Source organism: Solanum stenotomum, chromosome 2 (assembly GCF_019186545.1).
Source record: "Solanum stenotomum isolate F172 chromosome 2, ASM1918654v1, whole genome shotgun sequence".
NCBI lineage: Eukaryota > Viridiplantae > Streptophyta > Magnoliopsida > Solanales > Solanaceae > Solanum > Solanum stenotomum.
The window spans coordinates 61,936,016-61,963,744 of NC_064283.1; the positions used below are offsets into that span (position 1 = coordinate 61,936,016).

The 27,729-nt window shown below is 33.3% G+C and overlaps 1 protein-coding gene across 1 annotated transcript; it reads right to left on the reverse strand.

The window, feature by feature from the left end:
* Positions 1–3,057: 3,057 nt before the first annotated feature.
* On the reverse strand, positions 3,058–27,010 carry LOC125856851 (E3 ubiquitin-protein ligase UPL5-like). Its single transcript, XM_049536498.1, is given in 6 exon segments — positions 3,058–3,289; positions 3,291–3,319; positions 3,497–3,867; positions 3,870–4,046; positions 5,264–5,448; positions 26,403–27,010. Coding segments are annotated over 6 exon segments (1,245 nt in total). The 5' UTR covers positions 26,654–27,010.
* Between the last annotated feature and the right edge of the window lie 719 nt (positions 27,011–27,729).

Below are 27,729 nucleotides of genomic sequence, written 5' to 3' on the forward strand. Positions count from 1 at the left end.
GCAATATATAGAAAGCTTTTAAAACAGTAGAAAGTAACTTAGTTTGTTAAAGAAATGCAATAACAAACTCAACATTACTCATTTAATAAAGTAATATAGTTTATGCGGGAGTTTCTCTAATCGACAACCACCACTATAAGCCTAAGATGTGATACAACGTTTTGCCCACGCTTGCAGAACTGTCCTATACTTTGCCGTTATAAAGAACGCCTTAATTAAGTGGATCCACTAGTCTATGCTAAAAAGTACTTAAGGAGTCATCTAAAAAGTATGATCATTTACTACCCATGATGGCTACATGGTTTATGGAGACTTGAGTTAATATGAACTCGCATCCCCATATCGGTGCTCAATACTACTCCCAAAATATACTTAGCTCATATGTTTTAAAACAAAACTTTTTTCTTTGGTTTGAGGTAATTACTCAAAACTTAGCTTAAAAGCTTTCTTGGACATCGGTGTTTCTATTTTTTGTTCAAATGTGAAAACATTTTAAACTCTTGGGAATACTTAGTTCCCTTATAACTTTTGGAGAACTGAACTCAACTCTTTACTTTTTGCTTAACTTAAAATTTAAGTCTTAGAACAAAGTTAAAACGTTTGTGAAAGACTTTTGAAAAACTTTATGAATTTCTTCTTGGCTTCTAAACTTGACTCTTAACTTTCCTTGAATTGAATTATGGATTCAAGGTTCTTGATCTCATTTATGGAAGATTTCATGATGTTTACATGTACTTTAGAGTATTGGAATCAACTAGGAAGTGTTAGTACACTTTAGAAGGACTTAAACAGGCTAAAAGACGAAATCGGGTGAAAAACAACAATTCAGGTGCATCCCTGGAGCACCGCGCTAGACCCAACTTACTGGGGCACCAAAATGTCGCACTGCTGGTGCGCCTCCCCAGCCTGCCTGGTGATATGGGGCGCGTCGCGCCAGCCTTCCCTTCAGGCAAAAGCCCATGAACTTTTGGTCTCGTTTTTTGATCTTAAATCGATTAATTTCGATTCCTTTTCTCAAATTCACTTTAGAATCAGATACCCAAGACATATACACAAAAATCTAACTCAAACAACTCAAGGAAGCAACACTTTAATATCAAGGAACTCCTTAATCTCAACTCATGTTCAAGAACGAAAGTAATTCAAGAACAACTATCAATAACATTCAAATTCCAAACTTTTTCGAACGAATTCACGTTGAATCAAACATGCTTGGCACGTGGGTGAACAAACCCAACATTATGAAAGTTGCACATACCTTGTAGGATTAAATCCTTGGCGAAATCCTCAAACCAAATTGTACGATCTTGACGAATTTTGCCTTTTCTTCTCCTTTCTCAAAGCCCTAGCGTGAAATTTCCATTTTTTCCTAAACTGATCAAATTTTGATTTGACCATAATTAAACTCTTAAAAACGAAATAAAATAATAGGGTATGGAAAAGACCAAAACACCCTTTAAAAATCAGATTGGACATTTCCTTATTTGATCAACCCAACTTCAAATGGGCATATCTCACTTATACAAACTCGGAATTGCACAAACTTGGCGGCGTTGGAAAGATCATTCCAAGATCTTTCTTACGATATCTGGAAACACACCTAACTCATCTTGAGCTAGGAGTTATGGTTGTTTGAAGTTGACCAAAACTCAACTTAACATACTTAACAAATTTTTCAGATTTCTATTCTTTCCAAAAATTGACTATTTCCAATTCTTAACTTCTTCCTAGTTATTTCAATTTGCGAGGTGTTACAATTTATTCGGTTTAAAATTTGATCTACTACAAATGTGAATCATTTTGAATAAATAATATATTAAAAGACTCAATATTGAGAGGAGCTCATATTTAAAAATTTGGGATTGGTTAGAAGAGATTTGAGTTGATCGGGATTAAAAAAACCAGCTTGTGTAGGGAAGTTGAACTATTAAGGTTTATAAATATTGTATAAAAAGTGTACATGGATGTATGTACATTTCTGATACATAGTTATATATCATATATACTCGTTTATATATTCTTTATACAATACCGATCCATTACATGTACATACAGTTATTAATTGAAATTACTTTTGGCCAGTGGTATATTTACGCAATCCCTTTAAAATAGGCAGGTGTCTTACACCTGCAAATTCGAGGGGCCCTATTATTTTCTAAGTAATAAAAGGCTATATGTTTTTTTAAGAGTACCGATTTTTTGGTTTGTTTATTGAGTATTATTTGTAGAAAAAGTAAAGTTTACGTATACAAAACAAATATTATTAGAAGTTTGACATATCTAGAGTACTACTAGGTCTCAAGAAAGATTAAATGAATTGACTATATTACCAATTTTAAAAGAATTATTAGAAAAAAAAATTGATTATGAGAAAACTATTAATTTTGCATCTCAAAAAGCTAGGACACACTTCATAAAAAAATATAATATTTTTGGAAAAAGTTAAAGGCGTCTTTTTGTATTTAGCTTTAGGCCACCAGTGTGCTTGAGCCGTCCTGCTAATACTTAATAGGACCAAAAAAACAAATCATTTCAATCAGGTTGTTATTAATTAGGATTCCTTAATATCAATCCATCTATTCCAATGGTTTTTAATGGTTTTCTTAGTTTATCAACTGTCAATATTAAATCAAACATAAACTACTTTCACTATTCGAATTAGATATTCATCAATAACTATAAGAAAGAGTAGTAAAAGTTGCAATTTTTTAGCTATAATGTAAGGAAAAAATCATTTATAAATTCCAGTCTAATATGCCCATTCTAACAGAGCATATGATAACCATTTTGAGAGGGGGCAAATCAACAGAGGAGAGCTCTTTCATGTAAATATTATGTTTTCAAGCAGATAAGGAAAAGAATGCACATATTGCTCCTACGCTGAGCGGGGCGAGTTAGAGTCTTCACAACTTTATGCAGGTTTTCCCCGCTCCATTTGCCATCCCTAAACAAAAGATACCTTCTCACAGAAGTCAAGTTTTAGAAGGTTGGCATTTCTTACATCTATTTAAGAATATTACATATCAATAGTACAAGTTCAACCCAAAAATTTGCACGTCACTCGGCACCAAAGCTGCAACCAACATAATTTTGGGTGATTATGTTAAGACGATTTTGCATGACATCCATAGACGGATAAGGAGGGAAACACAGGCGGTAAAAGCATGTGTGCGAGGAAGTCAAGCAATCATGATAGTCTGAAGTTCGGTAGATGCGAAGTTTAGAATCTAGACCACCAAAACCCTCAACAGGCAGAGACTTGATTGAAGTCCAGAAGAAGAGAAGCACATCTCTGCTCAGTCGACATACTTCCAACTATCTGCAGCAATAGAAAAGAAAACTTTGAAAATGTTGTCGGGATAATAACTTTGAAAGAGTTCAGAAATCTACCACATCCGAAAACAATAAAGAAAGAGAAGATCAAAGGGGCCAAGGTGTAGACTTCTCGATAGTTAATTCTCTGAAACATACTTAGTAGCCGACAAGAAATAAGTACCTCCCAGAACCAGGATATTTGAGGATCATCTTTTTTGTAGCCATTGTAATTTGTATGCTCTTCCCAATCTTCTACAGAAACCGTTGTTTTACTGCCATGAAGCAACCTGTTAAGGTCTTCATGATCAAGGATCCGGTAAAAGGATTCTCGGAGCCGTCGGTCAATAATTATGTCACCAAAACCTTGAGCAAAATGGGCTACCTGACGAGCAATTGATGTGACAAAACGGTGTTTAACAAGAAGATTCACATAGTTATCCCTATTCTGACTGTTCACTATCATATTTTTCCCATTAGGGCAAAGCTCCACTACTTTCCTGGATCCCAATTCTTCATCTTCACAAACAAATGTTAGGCCTAGGATATCTTCAGTATCTTCTTGCAGCCACTGTACAAGTAGGGATCTGCATCCCTAATGTCTTCAAACCAAATATCCTCTCTAGCTAATTGCAAAAAGAAAACACGGTCAAACGCAATGCTTATTTGTACTCTATGCAACAAGGCCAATGCAATAATCCTGCCGGAGAAGACAAAATACTCAAGGTGCAATGCTGCAAGCACAAATGCAGACGAAGGTTATTTGCATTGTAGCAGAGAGAATAATATTACTTTCGTAAAACATCAAAAGATTGTATCAAACAGCTTTCTAGTTACAACCATCTTATAAATGTAGCTGTGCCATACATTCCAAGTATACTAATGAGGAAAAAGAATGATAATACAACTAGTAAATACTCTTTCGACAAACTCTTTCGATCATTACTTCGTGAACTTTATCTGATTGCCTGGTGTGATTGGAGAATCAGAGAACCAAAGGACATCAATAATAACACAACTAAAAAAATATACTAACATGAGAACTAAATCAAGACAAAATTAAATTTAAAATCTCAGCATGTTAGAATGGCTTACGCTCCTCAAGCAGGCTGGCAAAATTAAACAAAAACTCAGCTTTTCTGCTGGACAGTAAATGAACTTATGAAGTCAAGTATGGTATCAATATCATTTACATTTGAGTTCAAACTAACATTATATTCTTTCCTTTCTCGGCGAAGTATCATTGAATCTTCTCTCTAGATGATCCATAAGAATGCTGCCAGAAGGGAAAAACCTACCTTTGATCAAGAGTGTATAGCAAGACTTTATAGCAAATAGACCATTTGTTTGTCCTTCCCAATCATAGTATCAGTCTTGGGCTGTACTTTGGGGCTGCTGCTCAATTGTTCTAAAAGCTGTCCTAGTTGTTTCTTCCTTCTAAGGAAGATTTTCTATCCTTCTTTTGGGTCCACTACATAGTTAAACAAATCTGAGAAGGGGAGTGTAGCAGTGGTTTGATACACGTAAAGATGCTAAACAATCTGAAATTCCGTTTTTAGCGGGTATTATCTTTCCATATCAGGATCTTTTTTTTTTTCGTATACTCAACCCTTGAATAATGAATAGTTCATGTTTCTGTAGTTCCTTCCACAAACCTCCAATGTGTGTCCTCAATCCTTTCGAATTACTAAAATTTTTGTAGCAATGAATCAGTAAAACTCTCAGACATGGGTTTCATGAAATAGTTGAACCTCAAAGAATGCTATGAGGGTATGAACACAAAGAGAGATAAGATGTATACTCATACTCACAAAGATTCAACCTCTATCTCATGCTATTTATCTATTTTTGAGGAAAAATCAGATAAGAAACATCTTTCATACTCGACAACTTTAGATCAAAAAACTAACAGAAGGGATAAATGAGAACAAAATGTCACATTTATGTGTACATAAAGGCAATAAAAGTTTACCTGGATTTGGGAAAAACCTTCTACCATCATTTGGGCATGAAACAAATAGAGCATTCTGAGGGTTGAAAATGGCTTCACATACCAAGGAAAACCACTCCCTCAACACACCAGGCCCGGTAGCTTCTTCATTCTCAAATTGAATAAATAATTGACCTCGCAAAGACCTAGGACTAGCATGTCCAATGTACTCAAAAACATGATGCACGCCTTCAATCTAAGATCTTTCATTTCCTGCTTCATCTTGCATCAAGGAAGGGAAACTGCCTATATAGAATAGCACAGAACTGCCTATAGAATCGTACAGAACTCGAAGAATATAGGAGCAAACTGCCTATATGCGGTTGTAGGATCAGTGAAAAGTATCTTACAGTTATCTATAAATTGACAAACGCATCCATGAGCAGCTTATTTTTTAATTACAGAAGGAGATACATAAAGTATTACCAGGGCCGCAGGAACAGAGGAGTGAATAAATATTTGGAGATATTCCTCCGATCCATCTGCGCCATCCTTCGGGGTATTTGCTAGAAAATCGGTAAGCATCTTCGTCATACGGGTGACATTAGCATTAATATCTGTGTTATTATTGCAGTTGCAGAGGTCATGAATAACCAAATTCAAGTCACTCATCAGCTTCCACGTGTAAGGATGGCTCGTGCTTCGCATTCTCCGGACGAGTTGCAGGGTATCGTCATTCCGATAACATACGGACGAAGAATTGAATGGGAGTTACCAGAGAAGAATTGAAGAGGATTTCGTTATGTCTCATCCTGGCTGTGGTGGCAGCGGCATAATCATTGAACTTGCGTTTGGTGCTAGTTTCGTGAGGTAACTGGTACGCCATTGATGAGCAAGAAGAGAAGAGTTTTGAGCTCTACACTAATTTTGAACATACTTTAGAGGAAGTCAAATTTGTCTTGCCTGTTAAGCCTCACCCTTCCTCCACCTGTGCACTAATTTTAAACTATTTTCCTTTTTTTCTATTTCAAATAATTTTTTTATTTTGTTTTAAAAAGATAAAAACTTTTTTAACTTCAACATTCCACATGTACATTTAAAGTCATAAAATTAAATGCTAAAGGAGTATCTATGGAAATGAATCAGACAAAAAAGAGGTAAAAAAATCCAAAATACTACCACCGTTTTAAACTATTTTCCTTTTTTGACTATATTAAATATTTTTCTTATTTTGTTTTAAAAAGATAAATTTTTTTAACTTTAGTTTTCCACATATATATTTAAGGTTATAAGATTAAATGTTAGAGGAGTATTAGCAGAAATGAATCAGACAAAAAAGAAGTCAAAAAATCCAAAATACTCCCCTCGTTTTAAACTATTTTCCTTTTTTGTCTATTTCAAAAAAAATTCTTATTCTGTTTTAAAAAGATAAACTTTTTTAACTTTAGCTTTCCACGTATATATTTAAGGTCATAAGATGAAATGTTAGAGGAGTATTCGCGGAAATGAATCAGACAAAAGAGAAGTCAAACAATCCAAAATACTCCCCTTGTTTTATACTATTTTCCTTTTTTGTCCGATATATATATATATATATTATTATATATATATTATTATTTTTTTCTAGTCTGTTTTGAAAAGATAACTTTTTTATGACAATATTTTAACTTTAGCTTTCTACATGTATATTTAAGGTCATAAAATTAAAGGGTTATTTTGATACATTTGAGTATTTGACATAACTTTAATTTAGAATTACAAGAATAAAAAGTCTTCTGTATTTTCTTAAATTTTGTGTCATGAAACTATGTCATTCTTTTTTAAATCCAAAATCCAAATTCCTTGTTTAAAACTCTTTTCCTTTTTTGGCTGTTTCAACAAAGAAAACTATATATATTTTTTAGTTTGTTTTAAAAAGATAAACTTTTTTAACTTTAGTTTTCCACAGGTATATTTAAGGTCATAAGTTTAAATGTTAGAGCCTAGAGGAATGTTCTTGTAAATGAGTCAGACCAAAAAGAAGTCAAAAAATCCAAAATACTCCCCGTTTTAAAAGAAAATTGAATTAATTTCCTTTTTATCTTGTTTCAATAAATAAATAATATATAATTTTTTTAGTTTGTTTTAGAAAGATGACTTTTTTTCTTTTATGGCAATATTTTAACTTTAGCTTTTCTACATGTTTATTTAAGGTCATAAGATTAAAGCTAATTTTGGTACATTTGATATAAGGGAAAAGACATAAATTCACCTTTGACTTTTCTCGAAAAGTCAGTACACGCTTAAACTATCATGACGACCTATTACACACCTTAGCTATTTAAAAATGAATTTTTCCCCACCCCACACCTCTTCATCTTCACAGGCAACCAACTTCTTCTTCTTCTTTATTTTTTTTTAATCATTTTTTCATAACCAATTTTCATCCACGCAACTATACCTCCACCAAAATCCTTTCCCACTATCTCTCATCCTATCCTATTTTAATGCTTATTCGATTTCACTATTTTCATTATATTTGATTTTTCTCTTCGGCATTGTTGGTGCTTGATAAAATTGATAAGTTTTTTTTAAAAAAATCTAATGATGCATTTGTTGGTGAGGTGCGACAACGAAGTGGGAATTGAAGGTTGTGGAGAAGAAAAAATCAATACTGACAATGGTAGTAGTGATATTTGGTGGTGAGTTTGGACCTTTTGATGGTGATGATGTAATTTTGGTGATGAGTTTGTTTATGGGTGTCAAATTTTGTGGTGGATCTTTATAATTTTTGTGGGGATAATGGTGATAGTATGTTTTTTTAGTCTGTTGTAAAAAAAGATAACTTTTTTTGTGGCAATGTTTTAACTTTAGGTTTCCACATGTATATTTAAGGTCATAAAGATTTAAATGTTAGAGGAGTGCTCAGTGAAATGAATCAGACAAAAAAAAGTCAAAAAAATCCAAAATACTCCCCGTTTTAAAAAAAAATTTTGTTAAAAAAAAGAAATGATATATAAAAAAAATTATAATTAGTTGTGTACTTGAGAAGTTAATTAAAATTTAAAAACACATCTCTTGGGGTTCAATGAAATAATGTATGTCGCTTAAATAATTTGGATTAAATGATGTCTTGGCAAGTCCCTTATTCAAAATCATTCGCAGTCGATGACACTACTTTGATAGCAAAAAGGCATATTTTGTTGTTTATGTTTCGAACAATATGGTTAAAACTTTTTTTTGCGACGTTTAATCTAATATTTATGTTTATAAGGACATAAATATTTCTTTAATATTTGACTAATATAGATTCATTCTACTTTAAGGGGTAATTCATTGACTCCAATCCAACATTTGAACCCCAAACTTTTGATTAAGGTTGAGTACAATACTTACCATCCCACTACATTCCTTTATTTTTTGGATGTCACTAATGGATTGAATGCCTCAATAAGATAGAAAGTTGAATAACTTAAACTCCAAACTAGTGTGGAACCACCATAACTTCTTAACACTCAAAAGTACCTTCTTGGGTATCCCATAGATCTTTTAGCTACTAAAAACTCTATAAAGATCAAAGTCGTTTATTTTACAAGTTTAAGAATTATAATATACATGAGACCAATAGTCTAATGATTACATCAAACTCTTGATTAACATATCTTTCCTTCAACATAATGATCAAAAGCAAAAACATAAACAATAAAGTTTAAAACATGTACTAAAAAATAACAATTAATAACATAAGCATAAATTATTGACCGTAAAAAACATACCAACCAAGATCTGTAACAATAGAATGAAAGAGAAAGGAAAAAATCGAGTCGTTGAATGCACATTGTCCCATTGAGGTTTAAAGAAATAGATCCTCTCATGATAGAACGATTCTATTCACAGTGTCTTGATACAAAAAAAAATGGTGTCAGTGAGCCACTCAACAGGAGCAAAGTACATGAATATTCAATTTAGCAAAAGAAAAAAAAAAGTTCAAAATTTTCGTTGTTTTAAAATGTGAGGAAATCCCTCTATTTATAAACAGCAAAGGGTAGTGTGAATTAATGCTTAGTGTGCCTTATCGGAAAGGTCACAACTCATTGGAAAAGTCACAATCTTTCATAAAAGTCACAACTTTTCAATAAAGTCGCAACTCTTCATAAAAGTTGCAATCCTTCATAAAAGTCGCAACTCTTTCTAAAACTCGCAACTTTTCATAAAAGTCGCAACTTTTTATAAAAGTCACAACTTTTCATGAACGCGACTTTTATGAAAAGTTGTGACTCTTCGTAAAAGTCGTAACTCTTCGTAAAAGTCGGAACTTTTCATAAGTCACAACTTTTTATAAAAGTCACAATTTTTCATGAAAGGAAGGGCTAATTTTGGAAATAGATAAATTAAAAAGGGAATCCTGGTTTGTGGTGGCGCCACGTAGGCGGGCCTAGGGTTCTCTTTTATATATATATATTACACAAAATGATCATTTACTCTTCTTTTTTTTTGCTGGCGAAGTACATTCGGCCATTCCTTACCCATTTTGATGATTTGTCCAGTTGCCCACTTTCTAAAAATTTACAAATAATTCTAGCTTTAACTGTGGACACTAACTAATCGATGAAAGAGATTTATTCGGTTTAAAATTTGATCTACTGCAGATGTGAATCATTTTGAATAAAATAATATATTAGACTCAAAATATTGAGAGGAGCTCATATTTAAAATTTGCAACTCTTTAGAAAAAATTTGAGTTGATCGGAATTAAAAAACCAGCTTGTGTAAGGAAGTTGAAATATTAAAGTTTATAAATATTGTATAAAAAGTGTACATGGATGTATGTACATTTCTGATACATAGTTATATATCATATATACTCATTTATATATTCTTTATACAGTACCGATCCATTACATATACATACAGTTATTAATTGAAAATATTTTTGGCCAATGGTATATTTACACAATCCCTTTAAAATAGGCAGGTGTCTTACGCCTGCAAATTCAATGGCCCCTATTATTTTTAAGTAATTAAAGGCTATATGGAAAAATAACTCTAATACCCCGAAAAATGAAATTAGCTCAGAATTCCTCAACTCCCAATTTCGCACCCCCGAAAAATGGTATCAGACCTATGGAATCAGGCATAATAAAACCAATAATACAAGTTGGTATTTATCTCTGATACCATGATGAAATAAAACCAATAATACAAGTTGTAAAAATAGGATTAACCAGAGATATGATAATTCCAGAAGATATCGGACAACAACCAGAGATACAAGAAATTGAGATACCAAGTTTCTATGCTAATAAGAGAATAATTGGTATGTCAACAATTATCCATGAACTAACAAATAATTATCTAAATGGGAATGCAATATCGAGTTATTATTCACGAGACCAACTTATGATATATTCAAACTCAAGGGAGCTAAGGCAAGTAGATATGGATGAAGTACAAAAATGGATATTATCTCTACTCAAACCAGAAGAACAACCTATTACCAGAGCATTAAAGAAGGGATTCATCTCAAATGAACTATTAACCAGATATTGTAAGCTAATTGGACAAAAATATCCAGATCATATATGTTCAAAATGCAACGGAGAAGATAATGTGATACCAAATGTCCAGCTAGAATAATCAAATAAAGAGAAGAAGAAGAAGACAAAGAGATAAAAAGAAGATAATACATGGCCATAAAGACAAATAAAATATGTATTATTTTGTAGGACATTATTAAAGTAGGTAAAAAGTCATGAAGTAGGTGCAACAAGATAGACAAAGACAAGAAGATAAGAATGAACAAGTGACAACAAGATAGACAAAGAGATAAGAAGACAAAAGACAAGAAGATAAGGGAGCACGAGAATGAAGAAGAAAAGATGTAAAGAAGATAGTGACATAAAGTAAAGTAAAGGCTTTCTTTTTCTGAAAAGTCAAAGAGTGAATAGTACTATTATTGTAAATTATTAGTTTTATCGTAAGAAAGTGTAGTGTAAATTAGTCAACAATGTAGGATGCATATTAAAAGTGGTAGGTGTGGTAGAGACAAGTGTAAAGTAGGTAGGTGTGGTAGTGTAAAAAAGTCATAAAGTAAATAGTACTATGTAAGAAAGTCATGAAGTAGTGCATTATTGTGCATTATTGTAAATTAATGTAAGATATGATAGAATTTGTAAGTGCAGTAGATAGGATTTTCTTTCTATATAAAGGAAGGAAGATGTAACATAAAGGACAGACTTTGAATAAATGGTGTACTTTCATAAAAAAAAAAAACTCTCTCAAATATTTAAAATACTTAATGGAACAACCCTCAAATATCATGGATAAGCAAGAGGCAAAGGTATATTGTTCAACAAATATGCAGAACTAATTTCATATATTCCTGTATATCATATATATGATTGAATAAATTTATGTTAGTTATTATTTATTAGAATTATTTGAATTATGATTTCTAATTTATTAGCACACTGGAAACAGGGAGAAAACTTCTATACTATGTCATCCTAATGTTGAAACCAGTAGGCGAGGAAAGCCGTTTAGGGGAATAAACAAAGTTGAGGCGCTGATAAGGAGGAAGTATCCGCTAAAGTACGATGCTAGTAGTGACAAGAGAACATGATAAACAGATAATCTAGTTCATAATAATCTAATATGAATTTAATCAATTATGAATATGATAGGAAAGAATAATTGAAAATAAAAACCTGCATGATAAAGAACATGACTACATACTGATAAAATGATAAAAAAACCTATGAAACTTATATATACTTAAAGGTATAAAAATAATTGAATTAAGAAGAATCATATGGAAAAAAATATTTAATGATAACGAATCAGAAGATATATTAAACCAACAATGGTATGAAATAGACCTACATGATTTAGACCTCGAAAGAATAGAATGGTATGATTTAGAAATAAATTCAGACTAAAATGATCTACGAATATTTACAATATTTGACAGAATCTATGAATGATATAAAACTATTAGAACAATTAATGGAAGAAAATTTATATATGTACCTAAGAACCCAAGATATGTTATAACTAGAATATATCATCAATAATATTAAAAAGATATCAAGATTAAGACCCTTGAAAAAAGAATATTATAATAAAATCTTTAAGATAAATTCTCACCTACCACAGTACCAAAAATATGAATTCCTCAACTACCAATTTCGCACCTCCAAAAAATGATATCAGAGCTATGGATGAAATTAGCTCTGATACCATTAGCTCTGATAAATTCTTCACCTACCATACTATCATCTACCACACTACCAAAAATATGAATCCTCAACTACCAATTTCCCACCCCCAAAAAATGGTATCAGAGCTATGGATGAAAAGAAATAAAAGAAGAAACATACTAGCAGAAAGTTAAGAAGAAGAATAAGAAAATAAAATAAATTATATCCAGAATACAAACAACTCAATATCACAAAAACTGATAACGACAAATTAGATCAATTAATAGATAATATATCTAAAATAGAATATAAATATATTCAATATTTAAAAACACAATGAATAACGAGAATAACGAATATAGACAAAAACTTACTGATATAATTATAGTGAAAAGATAAGAATTAGCACATAGGCAAAGTAGACTTAACAGTAATATATTCGCAGAAACTTGTAAAAAATCTATAGTAGCACAAAGGAAAAAACTATTTTATATCTACAGATACAGATAGAAAGTTTAGAATATAAACTTCAACACAATCTATAAATGAATAAGGAAGAATATGTCATAGAAGAAAAAATATATGAAAACTATGACGGATTAAAAATAAATATAATATTTTCTAATCTAGAAAGAAGATACAAAAAAATAGGTGACAATATAAGTTTAATGTTAGAAAAAGAAACGGTAAAACTAGAAGATAGTTTAACTGCTATGATAAGAATAACAAAAGAAAATGAAGAAATAGATAGAAAAATGGAAATTGAAAAATAAAATAACAAGCAAAAAAGGAAGTATAACAATTAGAAGAAGTAAAAATACTAAAATAATAGAACTAGAAAAAGAACTGGCAATATTAAAAGAAATGTATGAAATTAAACAAAAAGAAAAAGAACAAAAAACAAAATTAGCAAATGAGATAAATAAATTTAAAGAAAAATTGCAATTAGAAGAAGAACTAGAAGAAAAAGAAGAAAATAACCAAGATAATCTACTTGAAATAAGAATTGATGAAATAAATGATAATGATCTAGATGAACAACATTCGGAAACAAGCGAAACATATACGGAGTTTTAGCAAACATAGATAATACAAAGAATTTAGAAGTAAATACATCAGACGTAGACATGGATGAAAAACCTAGCACATCAGGAGTAAAAAACCAAAAAAATTTAAATCCAAAATATTATAATGAAAACCATGAACAATATGATAGAGAAAAAACTATATGGGATAAAAGATTAAATAAAAAATGGACGCCTAAACCGATAACTGAACAACATGATTTTTTAGATTTAGACTGTGTAGCAGATATAAATAAAACAATCCAATTATGGATAGGATATATATCAAAACAATTAATAGATAAAAAAATAGGAATGATGGAAACACCAGGATATATAGAAAGAACAATTATAGGAACAGTAAAACTATGGAAATATTATATAAATACGAAGTAGTTATAAGAAATGAATTTAGTAGTATGACAACAGAAGTAGAAGAACAAAATAAAGAAAAAATCATAAATTGGAATCTGATGACAAAAATTAGCAATATGTAATATGTGTTATATAGATGACTATACATGTGCATTTAGAGAATACTATTATAAAGGAACATATAGCACAGAAGAAAGTAAAGAAATAAGAAAATTATATTTTACAAAATTATCAGAACCTTTTAATTCAAAAGTAATAAAAAGTTGGAATGAACCAGGATTAACAGATACCTTATGAGCTAGAATGAAATTCTTACAACTATGGTTTATAGAACTACGTGAAAAACATAAAGAAGAAATAAAAATGGAAACATTATTAGTAAAAAACTTGGCATGTTACAAAAATAAAACAGTACCCCAATTCGGTTCTACATACAGATACTATAGAGAGAAATATAATAAAAAATACATATCAAACTATAAATATAAAAAACCGAGAAGACGATATTATGTAAAAAATTACAAAACCAAAAGACCATATAGACCAAAGAGAAAACTAACGGAATATACTTGTTATAATTGTGGAAAATTAGGACATATAGCTAGAGATTGTAAATTACCTAAGAATCCAAAGAAAAGACAAATATAAAAAATAATAATAGACGATGAAAAATATATGCAGATAGAATACATAGATTATGAATTAGAAAGTGAAGATAGCATATATGAAATATCAGAAAATGAAATGGATAACGATATAGAAATGGAATCAGACAATGAATTCTATAATATAACAAATGACTGAAACAAATATACAAATAATAACTAAAGAAGAACATCAAGACGAAGAATCTTTAGAAAGAAAAATTGATAATAGTATATTTGAACAAATAAAAGGAAAAGAATTAGACCTAAGCGTAGCAAAAATATTCAAAATACCAACAATAAGAAACTGGTTTAAACGACAAAAAGAAGAATATTATGTAGTAAGTCAAAGAGAACACATCATAGATTGCAAATACACCAAAGAAAAGGCTAAAATACAAATAATAAATAAACGAATAATACATAAAGAAATACAAGATATTAAGGCTAAAAATCTAATTAAATGTGTACATTGTAAATGATGTTCTACTTTTTCTCCATCATACTCGTATTTTAAGATTCCTCCATAAATTTTTTCACTAGCGTCTGATTCTACTATATAAGTAATTTTTTTGTTTTCATCCGGAAAATATAGTTTAGGTAGGTTCTTACATAATAGTTTTACTTTTTGTATTTGTGTTTGGTCTTTTCTATCAAACTGGTATTCTATGTCTTTCTTTAATTTTTGTTGTAATGATTTTAAATTCTCTGCTAATTTTGGTATGTATTCTCTCACTTGGTTTACTAGTCCTAGAAATGATTGTAATTTCTTTTTCGTATCTAATTTTGGTATGTGTTCCTCCTAAATTACAAAAAATTACAAATCCAAAAAGTAAAATTATTATGTAAGAACCTACCTAAACTATATTTTCCGGATGAAAATAAAAAATTTAATTATATAGTAGAATCAGACGCCAGTGAAAAAAGTTATGGAGGAATCTTAAAATACGAGTATGATGGAGAAAAAATAGAACATCATTTACAATGTACATATTTAATTGGATTTTTAGCCTTAATATCTTGTATTTCTTTATTTATTATTCATTAATTTATTATTTGTATTTTAGCCTTTTCTTTGGTGAATTTGCAATCTATGATATTTTTTCTTTGACTTACTATATAATATTCTTCTTTTTGTCATTTAAACCAGTTTCTTACTGTTGGTATTTCAAATATTTTTGCTACGCTTAGGTCTAATTCTTTTCCTTTTATTTGTTCAAATATACTATTATCAAATATTATTTTTTTGTTCTAAAGATTCTTCGTCTTGATGTTCTTCTTTAGTTATTATTTGTATATATGTTTCAGTCATTTGTTATATTATAGAATTCATTGTCTGATTTCATTTCTATATCGTTATCCATTTCATTTTCTGATATTTCATATATGCTATATTCTCTTTCTAATTCATAATCTATGTATTCTATCTGCATATATTTTTCATCGTCTATTATTACTTTTTATATTTGTTTTTTCTTTGGATTTTTAGGTAATTTACAATCTCTAGCTATATGTCCTAATTTTCCACAATTATAACAAGTACATTCCGTTAGTTTTCTCTTTGGTCTATATGGTCTATTGGTTTTGTAGTTTTTTACATAATATCTTCTACTTGGTTTTTTATATTTATACTTTGATCTGTATTTTTTATTATATTTCTTTCTATAGTATCTGTCTGTACAACCGAATTGGGGTGTTGTTTTATTTTTGCAACATGCCAAGTTTCTAGTTCTTCTTCTAATTGCAATTTTTCTTTAAATTTATTTATCTCATTTGCTAATTTTGTTTTTTGTTCTTTTTCTTTTTTTTTAATTTCATACATTTCTTTTAATATTGCCAGTTCTTTTTCTAGTTCTATTAAGAGTACCGATTTTTTGGTTTGTTTATTGAGTATTATTTGTAGAAAAAGTAAAGTTTTCATATACATAACAAATATTATTAGAAGTTTGACACATCTAGAGTACTAGGTCTCAAGGAAGATTAAATGAATTGACTATATTATCAATTAAAAATGCATTATTAGAAAAAAAAATTGATTATGAGAAAACTATTAATTTTCAATCTCAAAAAGCTAGGACACACTACATAAAAAAATGTAATATTTTTGGAAAAAGTTAAAGGCGTCTTTTTTTATTTAGCCTTAAGCCACTAGTGTATTTTCTTGCTAATACTTAATAGGACCAAAAAAACAAATGTAGGGACAATGGGACAGGGTGAGTTTGAGTTTTTGCGGAGGCATGGTGGGGCAGGTTCAATTTTCTTTTAAAATCAGGTGAGCCTGGGCAGGTTAATGGTTGCGAATTGAAATTTCAAACTAAAACTAAACACGAAAATCATTTCAATTAGGTTGTTATTCATTGGGATTCCTTAATATCAATCCATCTATTCCAATTGTTTTTGATGGTTTTCTTAGTTTACCAACTGTCAATATTAAGTCAAACATAAACTACTTTCACTATTCGAATTAGATATTCATCATAACTATAAGAAAGAGTAGTAAAAGTTGCAATTTGTTAGCTATAATGTAAGGAAAAATTCATTTATAAATTCCAGTCTAATATGCCCATTCTAAAAGAGAACATGATAACCCTTTTGAGAGGGGGGAAATCAGCACAGGAGAGCTCTTCATGTAAATATTATTTTTTCAAGCAGATAAGGAGAAGAATGCACATATTGCTCCTACGCAGAGCGAGGCGAGTTAGAGTCTTCAAGACTTTATGCAGGTTTCCCCCGCTCACAGAAGTCAAGTTTTAGAAGGTTGGCATTTCTTACATCTATTTAAGAATATAACATATCACATGTACAAGTTCAACCCAAAAATTTTCACATCACTCGGCACCAAAGCTGCAACCAACATAATTTTAGGTGATTATGTTAAGACGATTTTGCATGACATCCATAGACGGATAAGGAGGAAAACACAGGCGGTAAAAGCATGTGTGTGAGGAAGGCAAGCAATCATGAGAGTCTGAAGTTCTGTAGATGTGAAGTTTAGAATCTAGACCACCAAAACCCTCAACATGCAAAGACTTAATTGAAGTCCAGAAGAAGAGAAGCACATTTCTCTGCTCAGCCGACATACTTCCAACTATCTGCAGCAACAGAAAAGAAAACTTAGAAAATGTTGTCGAGATAATAACTTTGAAAGAGTTCAGAAATCTACCACATCCGAAAACAATAAAGAAAGAGAAGATCAAAGGGGCAAAGGTGTAGACTTCTCGATAGTTAAAACTCTAGAAACATACTTAGTAGCAGACAAGAAATAAGTACCTCCTAGAACTAGGATATTTGAGGATCATCTTTTTTGTAGCCATTGTAATTTGTATGTTCTTTCCTGTCCTCTACAGAAACAACTGTCTTACTCCCATAAAACATCCTTCTAAGATTTTCATGATCTAGGATCTGGTAAAAGGATTCCCGGAGCCGTCGGTCAGTAATTATGTCACCAAAGCCACGGGCAAAAATTGGCTACCTGATGAGCAATTGATGTGACAAAACGGTGTTTAACAAGAAGATTAACATAGTTATCCCTATTCTTACTGTTTACTGTCATATTTTTCCCATTAGGGCAAAGCTCCACCACTTTCCTGGATCCCAATTCTTCATCTTCACAAACAAATGTTAGGCCTAGGATATCGCCATCCACCATCTTCGTATCCATCTCCAGTATCTTCTTGCAGCCACTGTACAAGTAGGGATCTGTATCCCTAATGTCTTCAAACAAAATATCCTCTCCAGCTATTTTCAAAAAGAACACACGACCAAAGGCAATGCTTATTTGTACTCTATGCAACAAGGCCAGTGCAATCATCCTGCCGGAGAAGATAAAATACTCAAGGGGTAAGGGGTCCACTTTAGATGATGCAAGCATAAAATGCAGATGAGGGTTATTTGTGTTGTAACAGAGAGAATAATATTACTTTTCATGAAACATCAAAAGATTGTATCGAACAGCTTGCAACCATCGTATTGTCACGACCCGGGGTTACCCCCTAGACGTAACATGGCATAGTTGACCCCGAAGGGGTCGCATACAAGCCCTTAGCATAAACATACACATAATGTCATAAGAAATAATGCGGAAATTAAAACTTTTTCTTCAACAAACGAAGTACTTTTTTTTTCAAAATCGAAAGGAGTCTAAACATTGTCTCATTGGCCATCTATACAATCGAATACTTAGACATATAGGGATACAACGCTTACATAGTTCTAAAATGAAACTAATAAAAGAAACTACTAAGATATCTACTAAATAAGATGTTGGTCCCCGAACTTGAGGACTCATCAACTGGCTTGGAGGATCACATATTCCAAGCCCTTTAAACCAAAACTACCATTTCCATGAACCAACCCCCTACATTGTAGAAAACATAGAAATATGGGTTAGCACAAAAATGTACTAAGTATGGTAGCCATGCACAAAACCATTAAAACATGCATGAAAAGGGACATTTCATTTGAAATCACACTTTATGCCATTTTTGAACATCATCTTTGAAATAGTTGGAGAATGCAACCAATAAGGCAACTCACATACATTTCATTATAACCTGAGAGATATCATTATAACAACAAGCATAGTCTCCAATATCAATATAATACACATCCCAATCTTCACAATACATAGCCTCCAATTATACAAGAATACACTGTTAAATACCAAGACCATCACATCATGAAGTAATCATCACATAAGCAACCTCTGAAACACACTTGTGCAATATATGGTAACTAACATGTATTTACAATGTACAACACAAATCCAATATCACATTCATACTCATTTCATGGTAAAGCCACTACCTTAGTAACCTCTAGGAAACACTTGTGCAATCTGGGGTTAGCATCCCATGATACCAACCCTACTAGGTTAGCATCCCATAATACCAACCCTACTAAGTACTCCTTTGAAGCTACCTTAGTGATGCATTACATATTTAGACCATTATATGCAGTATTCACAAATTAAGGAAATAGTCATGTCCATTACTCAAATACAAGGAAAGTCATGCATAACAACTATCCATTCAATATACATACATGCATTCGAATCTCATCATAATGCAAACGAACCATCCCATGACATACTACTTAGTCTACTTGTGCAATGTGGAAGTAAAGTCCCATACCCCCACTCCTACTAAGTAAACTCACCAAGAAGTCATAGTATAGTTCATGTCTCATTCATTAACTTCATTATTATAGGGAAAAGTTGTCATAACCGACATAGACCATGTGACCTACAAGGAATCCGGTGTCATATAACCCCCCACCGAAAGAAGGCGTTCTTACTTACCGAAGGTAGAACTAATTATATTTAGCTTCTAAGTGGATCCACTAGCTAAGTCCTATGTTTGGCACATAGTTATGGGATATGGAGATTGCTACTAGAAACCTAACCTATTGCATTAGCGGAGGAGCTTCCATCTCATGAGTTTACTAGAGATAACCCAACCTATTGCATTAGCGGAGCGACCTTTTCCTCATCGTCCATATCCACTCGGTACTAAGAATTATTTCCCAATTATACATAATTAGTATGGAATTGTATCTACATGTGTGAAGGCATACTTTACCCTTCGTTCAATACAACTCACTAAATAGCTCATAGATTCATATATAGGTGAGAACTAACTTTCAACCTTAGAATCATCATTAGTGTGTGAGTATAACTTTCACACTAAGATCATGAGTTCTCATGAGAATGGACTTTCAATCAACACAATAGGATCATCATGGTCATGTACATTTCATGCATAATAATGAGTAAAGGTGCATATGAGAACTATGCTTTCAATTAACACCATTGATACATCATATTCATGTTTATGCATGGAGTGTGTGTATGCGCGCATAATTGTCCTCACAACGGCACAACAACAACAACATTATCATTGTAGACACTTCCCTTCTCAAGGGGGTAGCAACATGTACATAATATCCCAACTCACGTACGATTCACATATATTGCATTTAAGGATCTTAGACCATATAAATCAACATATCTAATATTCATTACAATAGACATGGATACATTTATCATAGCAACACCATCATGATCATAACATAACATTCGTATTCATATCGTATCATACTTAGTCATATCTAGGGTTGTAGGGGAGAGGGACCTTATCTCAACACTACAATGCATATGGAAAGTAAGCACCTCCACCATAAGTGGATCAACAATTAATAATTAGAATACTTGACAAGTAAACACCCCCATCATAAGTGGATCAATCCATTCATATATAATAACTTCACATAACATACCTTCATAGATTGCCCTTCAAGGCCAAGAGTCGAGATCAAGTCTAACATCTTAGATTTGGCACAATAGATAGAAGAACATCATAATCCAACAACATAACCAATATGATCATTTTCAAGGTAATTAATATCTACAAGATTCTATCATATTCCATTCATGTCTAGGTGATCTAAACTAAGGCCATTCATCAAGAAATTCATCAACCCCTAGAAGATCACATCTAACCCTCAATTTGCCTCTTTCATGATATTACCCTAGACCAAATCAATTTCATCTTAGATTCATAAGGTGATCAAGAATACATGTAAAACTATACTTAGATCATGTAATTACATCATAAATAACTCTAATTCAATCAATTGAATCAACTTCTAACAACATTAATTGTGTAGAGAAAAGCCATAGCTAGGGTTGGGGGAAAACTCATGGAATCTTTAGATTTGAAGTTAAAATCATCTAAAATCAGTAGTATTACCAATAATAAACATAGTTCAATCTTTAAGAACAACTTAGAAAGGAATCCATGGGGTTGAGTTGAAACCCTAGCTTTTGAAGTTTTCTAGAATTGAATTAAAAGCTTTTGAGAGGGCTCCATGGGTGATAGCTACACATGGATGAAAACCACCATACCTTAGGTGTAGAAACCCACAAAAATCCTAAGAGAAAGCCTCCATCTTCAATCCCCTAGGTTGGTTTCTTCATTTGTCTTCAATGGTGTTCTTGGAGAGAAGACTTTGGGAGAGAAAGGGAATTGGGTTTTGATTGGGGGGNNGGGGGGGGGGGGGGTCTTTAGTTGAAGTGAATTAATGAATTAGTTTAGGGTCCTATAAGTTTATATAAGTCATTAATTAACAACCTAATCAGCCTCCCTTAACCCATATGTAACATCCGGCAATTTGAAATAACCATGAAGAGGCTTAGAATTGGAAATAGTCTTTTCTTGGAAAGATTTAAAAATCTGGAAAATTTGGTTAACTATGGGAAAAAGTGATTTTTTGGCAAACTTTGAACAGTTATAACTCCTATATCAGGATGAGTAAGGCGTAATTCCAGTTATGTTTGCAAAGTTCGTAGAATGGTCTTTCCAACGCCGCCGAGTTTGCTTGATTCCGAGTTCGTATGCGTGAGTTATGTCGTTTGGAAGTTGGGCTGTTGGCAGGGCAGTTAACCCGATTTTGTAAGGGTATTTTGGTCTTTCCCTAGCCTTTTCTTTTGGATATGTATTAAGGTTTTAGACTGATTTTAAATCAGTTTTTCCTTTTTAAAGTGAGATTTAGGGTTCTTGATAGAAAAAGAGAGAAGAGGAAAAAGGAGAAGAAGAAGCAAACTTCGTAAAGATCGTCGTGGTTTTCGTCGGGGGTGATCCCTATTAAGGTATGTGAGATCATAGTGTTGGGTTGGTTCTTTCCCCCACATGCCAAACTCGTTTTATTTCCGAGAAAAGATTTGGTTGTGTTTGTTGAAGCCTTGTTGTTGTGGTTGTTGAAGTCTTGTGATTGTGTTGAAGTTCTTGTTGATTTGGGACATGATTCCGGTTGTGTTTCCAGGTTAAATCTATTGTATGTTGAGGGGTTTTATGATTCTAAGTGTTTGGGGATGGAACCATTGAAGTTAATGAGGTTTAGAGTTGGAAAAATGAAGGAGAAAAGTTGAATTTTTGGGGAAAAGGGTTGGGGCGTCGCGCCAGCCAGCGTGCCCCAAAAGGGGCTCTGAAGCCCAGCCCTTGGGGCGGCATGTCTCTCAGAGCGCTCAGCAGGCTCCTCTGAGGTCTAAAGGCTGGCGCCCCGCACCTCTCAGAGCGCCAAGGACGCCAAGTCTTCCCATTCATTCCCCACTTTTTCTTACATGTTCCTTGGGGATGTACCTATATTTTATAGTAGTTTTCAACACTCTAAGGTACAACTAGACATCCCGAACTCATTCATAAACATGATATTATTACCCTTGAATTCATAATCCAATTCGAGGAAAGTTCGGATCAAAGTCAAGTGAAGTTAGAGTCAAGTCTAGAAGTTAAGAAGTAAGTCAAAGCAAGTCTTCAAAGTTTTTCAAGAGTCTTTGTTAAACGTTTTAACTTCATTTTAAGGTTCAAGTTTCAAGTTGAGTAAAAAGTATAGAGTTTCAAGTTAAGCCAAGAGTATAGAGTTTAGTTCATTTCTCAAAAGTATTAGGAACTAAGTAATCCCCAAAGAAGTTTATAAATGTTTTCACATTTGAGTAAGAGAGGAACTATGATTCCAAAAGAGCCTTTGGGCTTGTTTTCAAGAAAAGGGAACATCGATTCCAAGTGAGCCTTTGGGCTAGATTTTGAGCAATATCTCAAACTAAATAAAGATGTGTTTTAAACACTTATGAGCTAAAGTATTTTGGGAGTAGTATTGAGCACCGAATTGGGGACGCGAGTTCATATTAACTCAACTCTCCATAAGAACCATGTAGCCAAACATGGAAATTAACAGGTCATTCCTTTTAGATGATCACGTAAGATTAAGCTAGTGGATCCACTAAGTTAAGTAAGGGCCTATATCACGGCAAGGTATATGATGATTCATGGGCAACTTGAGGTAAAACGTTGTATCATCACTAAGGCTCATACTGGTGGTTGTCGGTTAAAGAATCTTCCACTAAAGTTATATTACTTTTATATAAGTAAAGCTGAGTTTGTTATCGTTTTATCCTTAACGAACTAAGTTGTTTATAGTGTTTTACAAGCTATTTATGTATTGCATGTGTCTTATTTCTTTACATTTGAGTTCAGTTATCAATGAGTCGAACAGAGCTAAGGTAAGTGTTCACTTGTACTCCTTTCAAGCTTAAGTTGTTGCTTAGTTTTCCAGCTCGCATACTCGTACATTCAATGTACTGATGTCAGTTGGCCTGCATCTTATGACGATGCAGACACAGGTACCCAAGATCAGCATCCTGCACGCCGTTGATCCAGCTGAGCACTCCAGAGTCAGTGGTGAGCCTCTTTGCATTCTGGAGGACTCGGTTATTTTGTTCTCTTAGTTTTGTTTTATTAGGATGTTGCGGGGTCTGTCCCAACATCCATCTCAGTGTTATAGAGGCTTCATAGACAGCCAGTCAGTTAGTTAGTTTTGAGTCTCTCATCTATGTATATATGTAAATATTCTATTTTGGGACTCGAGTTGCCTTTTAGGCTAGATTTTATCAGTTAAGTTGCTTTATGTCCTTGTATTGCATGGAGTTATTCTGTTGAGTTAGGTTTCCGCTGAGTTAAGAAATCCAGGCCAATGGTTCGCTTGGGGCCAGCAATGGTCTTCGAGTGCCGGCCACGTCTAGGGTGTACGCTCAGGGCGTGACACCTCACTTAATTAACTAATCAATTAACTAACCCCTAACTCGAAACAAAACTGCCAACACACAGCCCAACCTACGGACAGCCTTCCACGGACCGTAGACCAATCTACTGGTCGTGGCTGGCTTCCGTGGTTTGGGACTGTGGCTCTAAATGTTGTAGGCCCAAGGAGAAACTAAGTATGGACTCACGAGGTCCACCCACGGACCGTGGTATGGTCTACGGGGTGTGGTTTGCCTCCGTAGATCACCACCAAAAGAAATAGACCATGCTATCCAGGCAGCTATGGGGGACTGTTTTGAGGTCCTCCTCAAGGACCCCTCCAGTGGTCTTTAGGGAGTTTTACCCAGACGTTTAACCCCTAAACATGTCCATCTAAGTATGAGAGTCACTTCTACAAGTTTTCACCCTCAAACAACACTCCAAACTTCAACGACAAGACCCCTTCAACTCACTAGTTCAAATGACTAGTTTCCGAACGTTATATTCGTTTCTTGATGTTTGACCTCCAATCTCCTCAAACTAACTTCAAAAGCCATTTTTCATCATTTAAACAAGTTTCCAACTATAAACTAACATGTGAGGCTCTAGTTCAACCTACTAGATTTAGTCAAGCCCTAGCTAGGTCGTACTAGGTTTTACGGGGTGTTACACTTATAAATGCAGCTGTGCAAGATTCATCCTAATCTAGAGAACTCTGACGAAGTATATTCCCAGTTGTTTCAAACATATTGTAACAAGTAAAAAAATTATAATACAGCTAGTATATACTCATTCATATCCCATACAATCAAAGTACACTATGCAGCTTCATTGAGAAAGATATCAAGGTAGAACTGCTATGGCCATAAATAAGAAGTGACAAAAGGAAACAAATGATTTCTCTTCATGCTTTTTTCCCCTGATGAGCATATATAGTTTTTATTTATGAGAGGACCTAACAATAAGAAGTGACAAAAGGAAAGAAAAACTCAGTTTTTCTGTTGGACAATAAATGAACTTATGGAGTCTAGTTTGGTTTCACTCTCATTTACATCTACCATGAAACACCAAAAAGGATGCATTTGAGTTCAAACCAAGAGTATATTCTTTCCTTTCTCGGCGAAGTATCATTGAATCTTGTCTCTAGATGATCCACAAGATTGCTACCAGAATGGTATCCCAAGTCTTTATGATAAGATGTCTTTTCTACTAACCCTATAAGAAATTCTGCTGCAGCCTTGGCATGATCCAATCGTAACCCTAGCAAGTTAACAACCCTTCTCCATATATGCGCTACTTTTTTGCAACGGAGGAAAAGATGATTCACCTACTGTAGATATATATCCCTTTAATCGAGAAATTATTCTATCTGAGACATACAAGTTATTCTCCATAGCCAACTACACAAGGGAAAAACCTACCTTTGGTCAAGAGTGTATAGCAAGACTTGATAGTAAATAGACCATTTGTTTGTCCTTTCCAATCACAGTATCAGGCTTGGGCTGTGGGTTGGGGCTGCTGCTCAGTTGTTCTAAAAGTTGTCCTAGTTGTTTCTTCCTTCTAAGGAAGATTTTCTATGCCTTCTTTTGGGTCCGCTACATAGTTAAGAAAATCTGAGAAGGGGAGTGTGGCAGCGGTTTGATACACGAAACGATGCTAAAGAATCTGAAAGTCCGATTTTAGCGGGTATTATCTTGCCATATCAGGATCTTTTTTTCCCCCTATCCTCAATCCTTGATTAATGAATAGAGCATGTTTCTGTAGTTCCTTCCACAAACCTCCAATGTGTGTCCTCATTCTTTTATCTTTAGTTATACAAGTTTCATTTCGCTTACCATTACTTTAAATAGATTAATGCACTTTGGAATTACTTAATTTAGGTAGCAACAAATCAATAAAACCCTCAGACATGAGTTTCATGAAAGAGTTGAACCTCAAAGAATGATATGAGGGTATGAGCAGCAACATCAAGCAACCTTACATGGTTTACATAAGGAGAGATAATACGTATACTCATACTCACAAAGATTCAACCTCTATCTCATACTCTTCATCTATTTTTATGGAAAAATCAAATAAGAAACATCTTTCATACTCGACAACTTTAGATCCAAAAACTAACAGAATGGATAAATGAGAACAAAATCTCAACAAAAGCTTACCTGGATTTGGGAAAAACATTCTGCCGTCATTTGGGCATGAAACAAATAGAGCATTCTGAGGGTTGAAAATGGCTTCACATACCGGAAAACCACTCCCTCAACACACCAGGCCCCGTAGCTTCTTCATGCTCAAATTGCATAAATAACTGGCCTCGCAGCGACCTAGGACTTGCATGTCCAATGTACTCAAATGATTCTTCAAACAAACGAGACCTGCAAATGAGCATCTCGTAAAACTGCTCGTTCTTGTGCCTCCCTTCTCGAAGCATCTTCAAGGCAAAACGCTGCCTTATCTCAAAATGTGTTACCTCCTTGTGCTCAAGAATCCACTGATAATCTGTAGACTTTTTTGAAAGTCTAACTATCAGAAAGCACAATTCAACTCTTCTTTGCCTCATCTTCTCCCAAAACATTTCCTCCAAACCCTTAAACTACTTTGAAATGCTTTCTAACTCCTTTAGAATTAAAAGATACTGGGACCAACAGCTTACAATAGGCCCATCTCTTTTTTGTTTATCAAACCCAACTGGCTTTCCAGTTTCTTTAGACACAACTCCAATTTTTCCAGCAAGTCCAAAAAAACACAATGCACGCCTTCAATCTCCTATCTTTCATTTCCTACTTCACCTTGCATGAAGGAAGGGAAACTGACCGGAATGTCAAATGCTTCTTGACGCCGCATCGCACACTTTACCGGATGCATAAACTTAATAAATTCATGCACATCGTTGTCTGATAACTTTATAAAACTCACCTGATTGCACACTCAATTCTAAAGCACGTGATAACCTTGTTGCCAACTCACGAACAAAAGGGAAAACATCCTGCGATGTTAACCCATACTTGACATTATGGACATACCACTTCATCATTGCAGCTAAACTACTCCGGCAATATATATACAAATTATCATCAACACCTGCAGCTCCTCTTAGAATCTTACAGAACTCGGACAATATAGGAGCAAACAGTTTATATATGGTTACACGGTTGGCAAAAAGAGTCTTACATGAATCTATAAATTGACAAATACATCCATGAGCAGCTTGTTTGGTAGTTACAAAATGTGATACATAAAGTTTTACCAGAGCCGCAGGAACAGAGGAGTGAATAAGTATCTGCAGATATTCCTCCGATTTATCTGCGCCATCCCTTGGGGTCATTTCAAGAAACTTGGTAAGAATCTTCATCATACGGGTGAAATTATCATTAATATCTATGTTGTCATTGCAGTTGCAGAGGTCATGAATAATCAAATTCAAGTCACTATGACCCTAAAAGATGAACTGGGAAAGGTGATTACCGATAGACTAATACTAATACTAATATCTCCAACTACTTATTCACTCCTTTGGTAAAGCTTTTGTGCCTCCTTCTATATTTAGCAACCAAGCTGCTCATGGATGCATTTATAAATTTGTGGACTTATGTAAGACACTTTTACTCTACCCTGTTACCGTACATTGGCAGTGTGCTCCTATATTGTTAG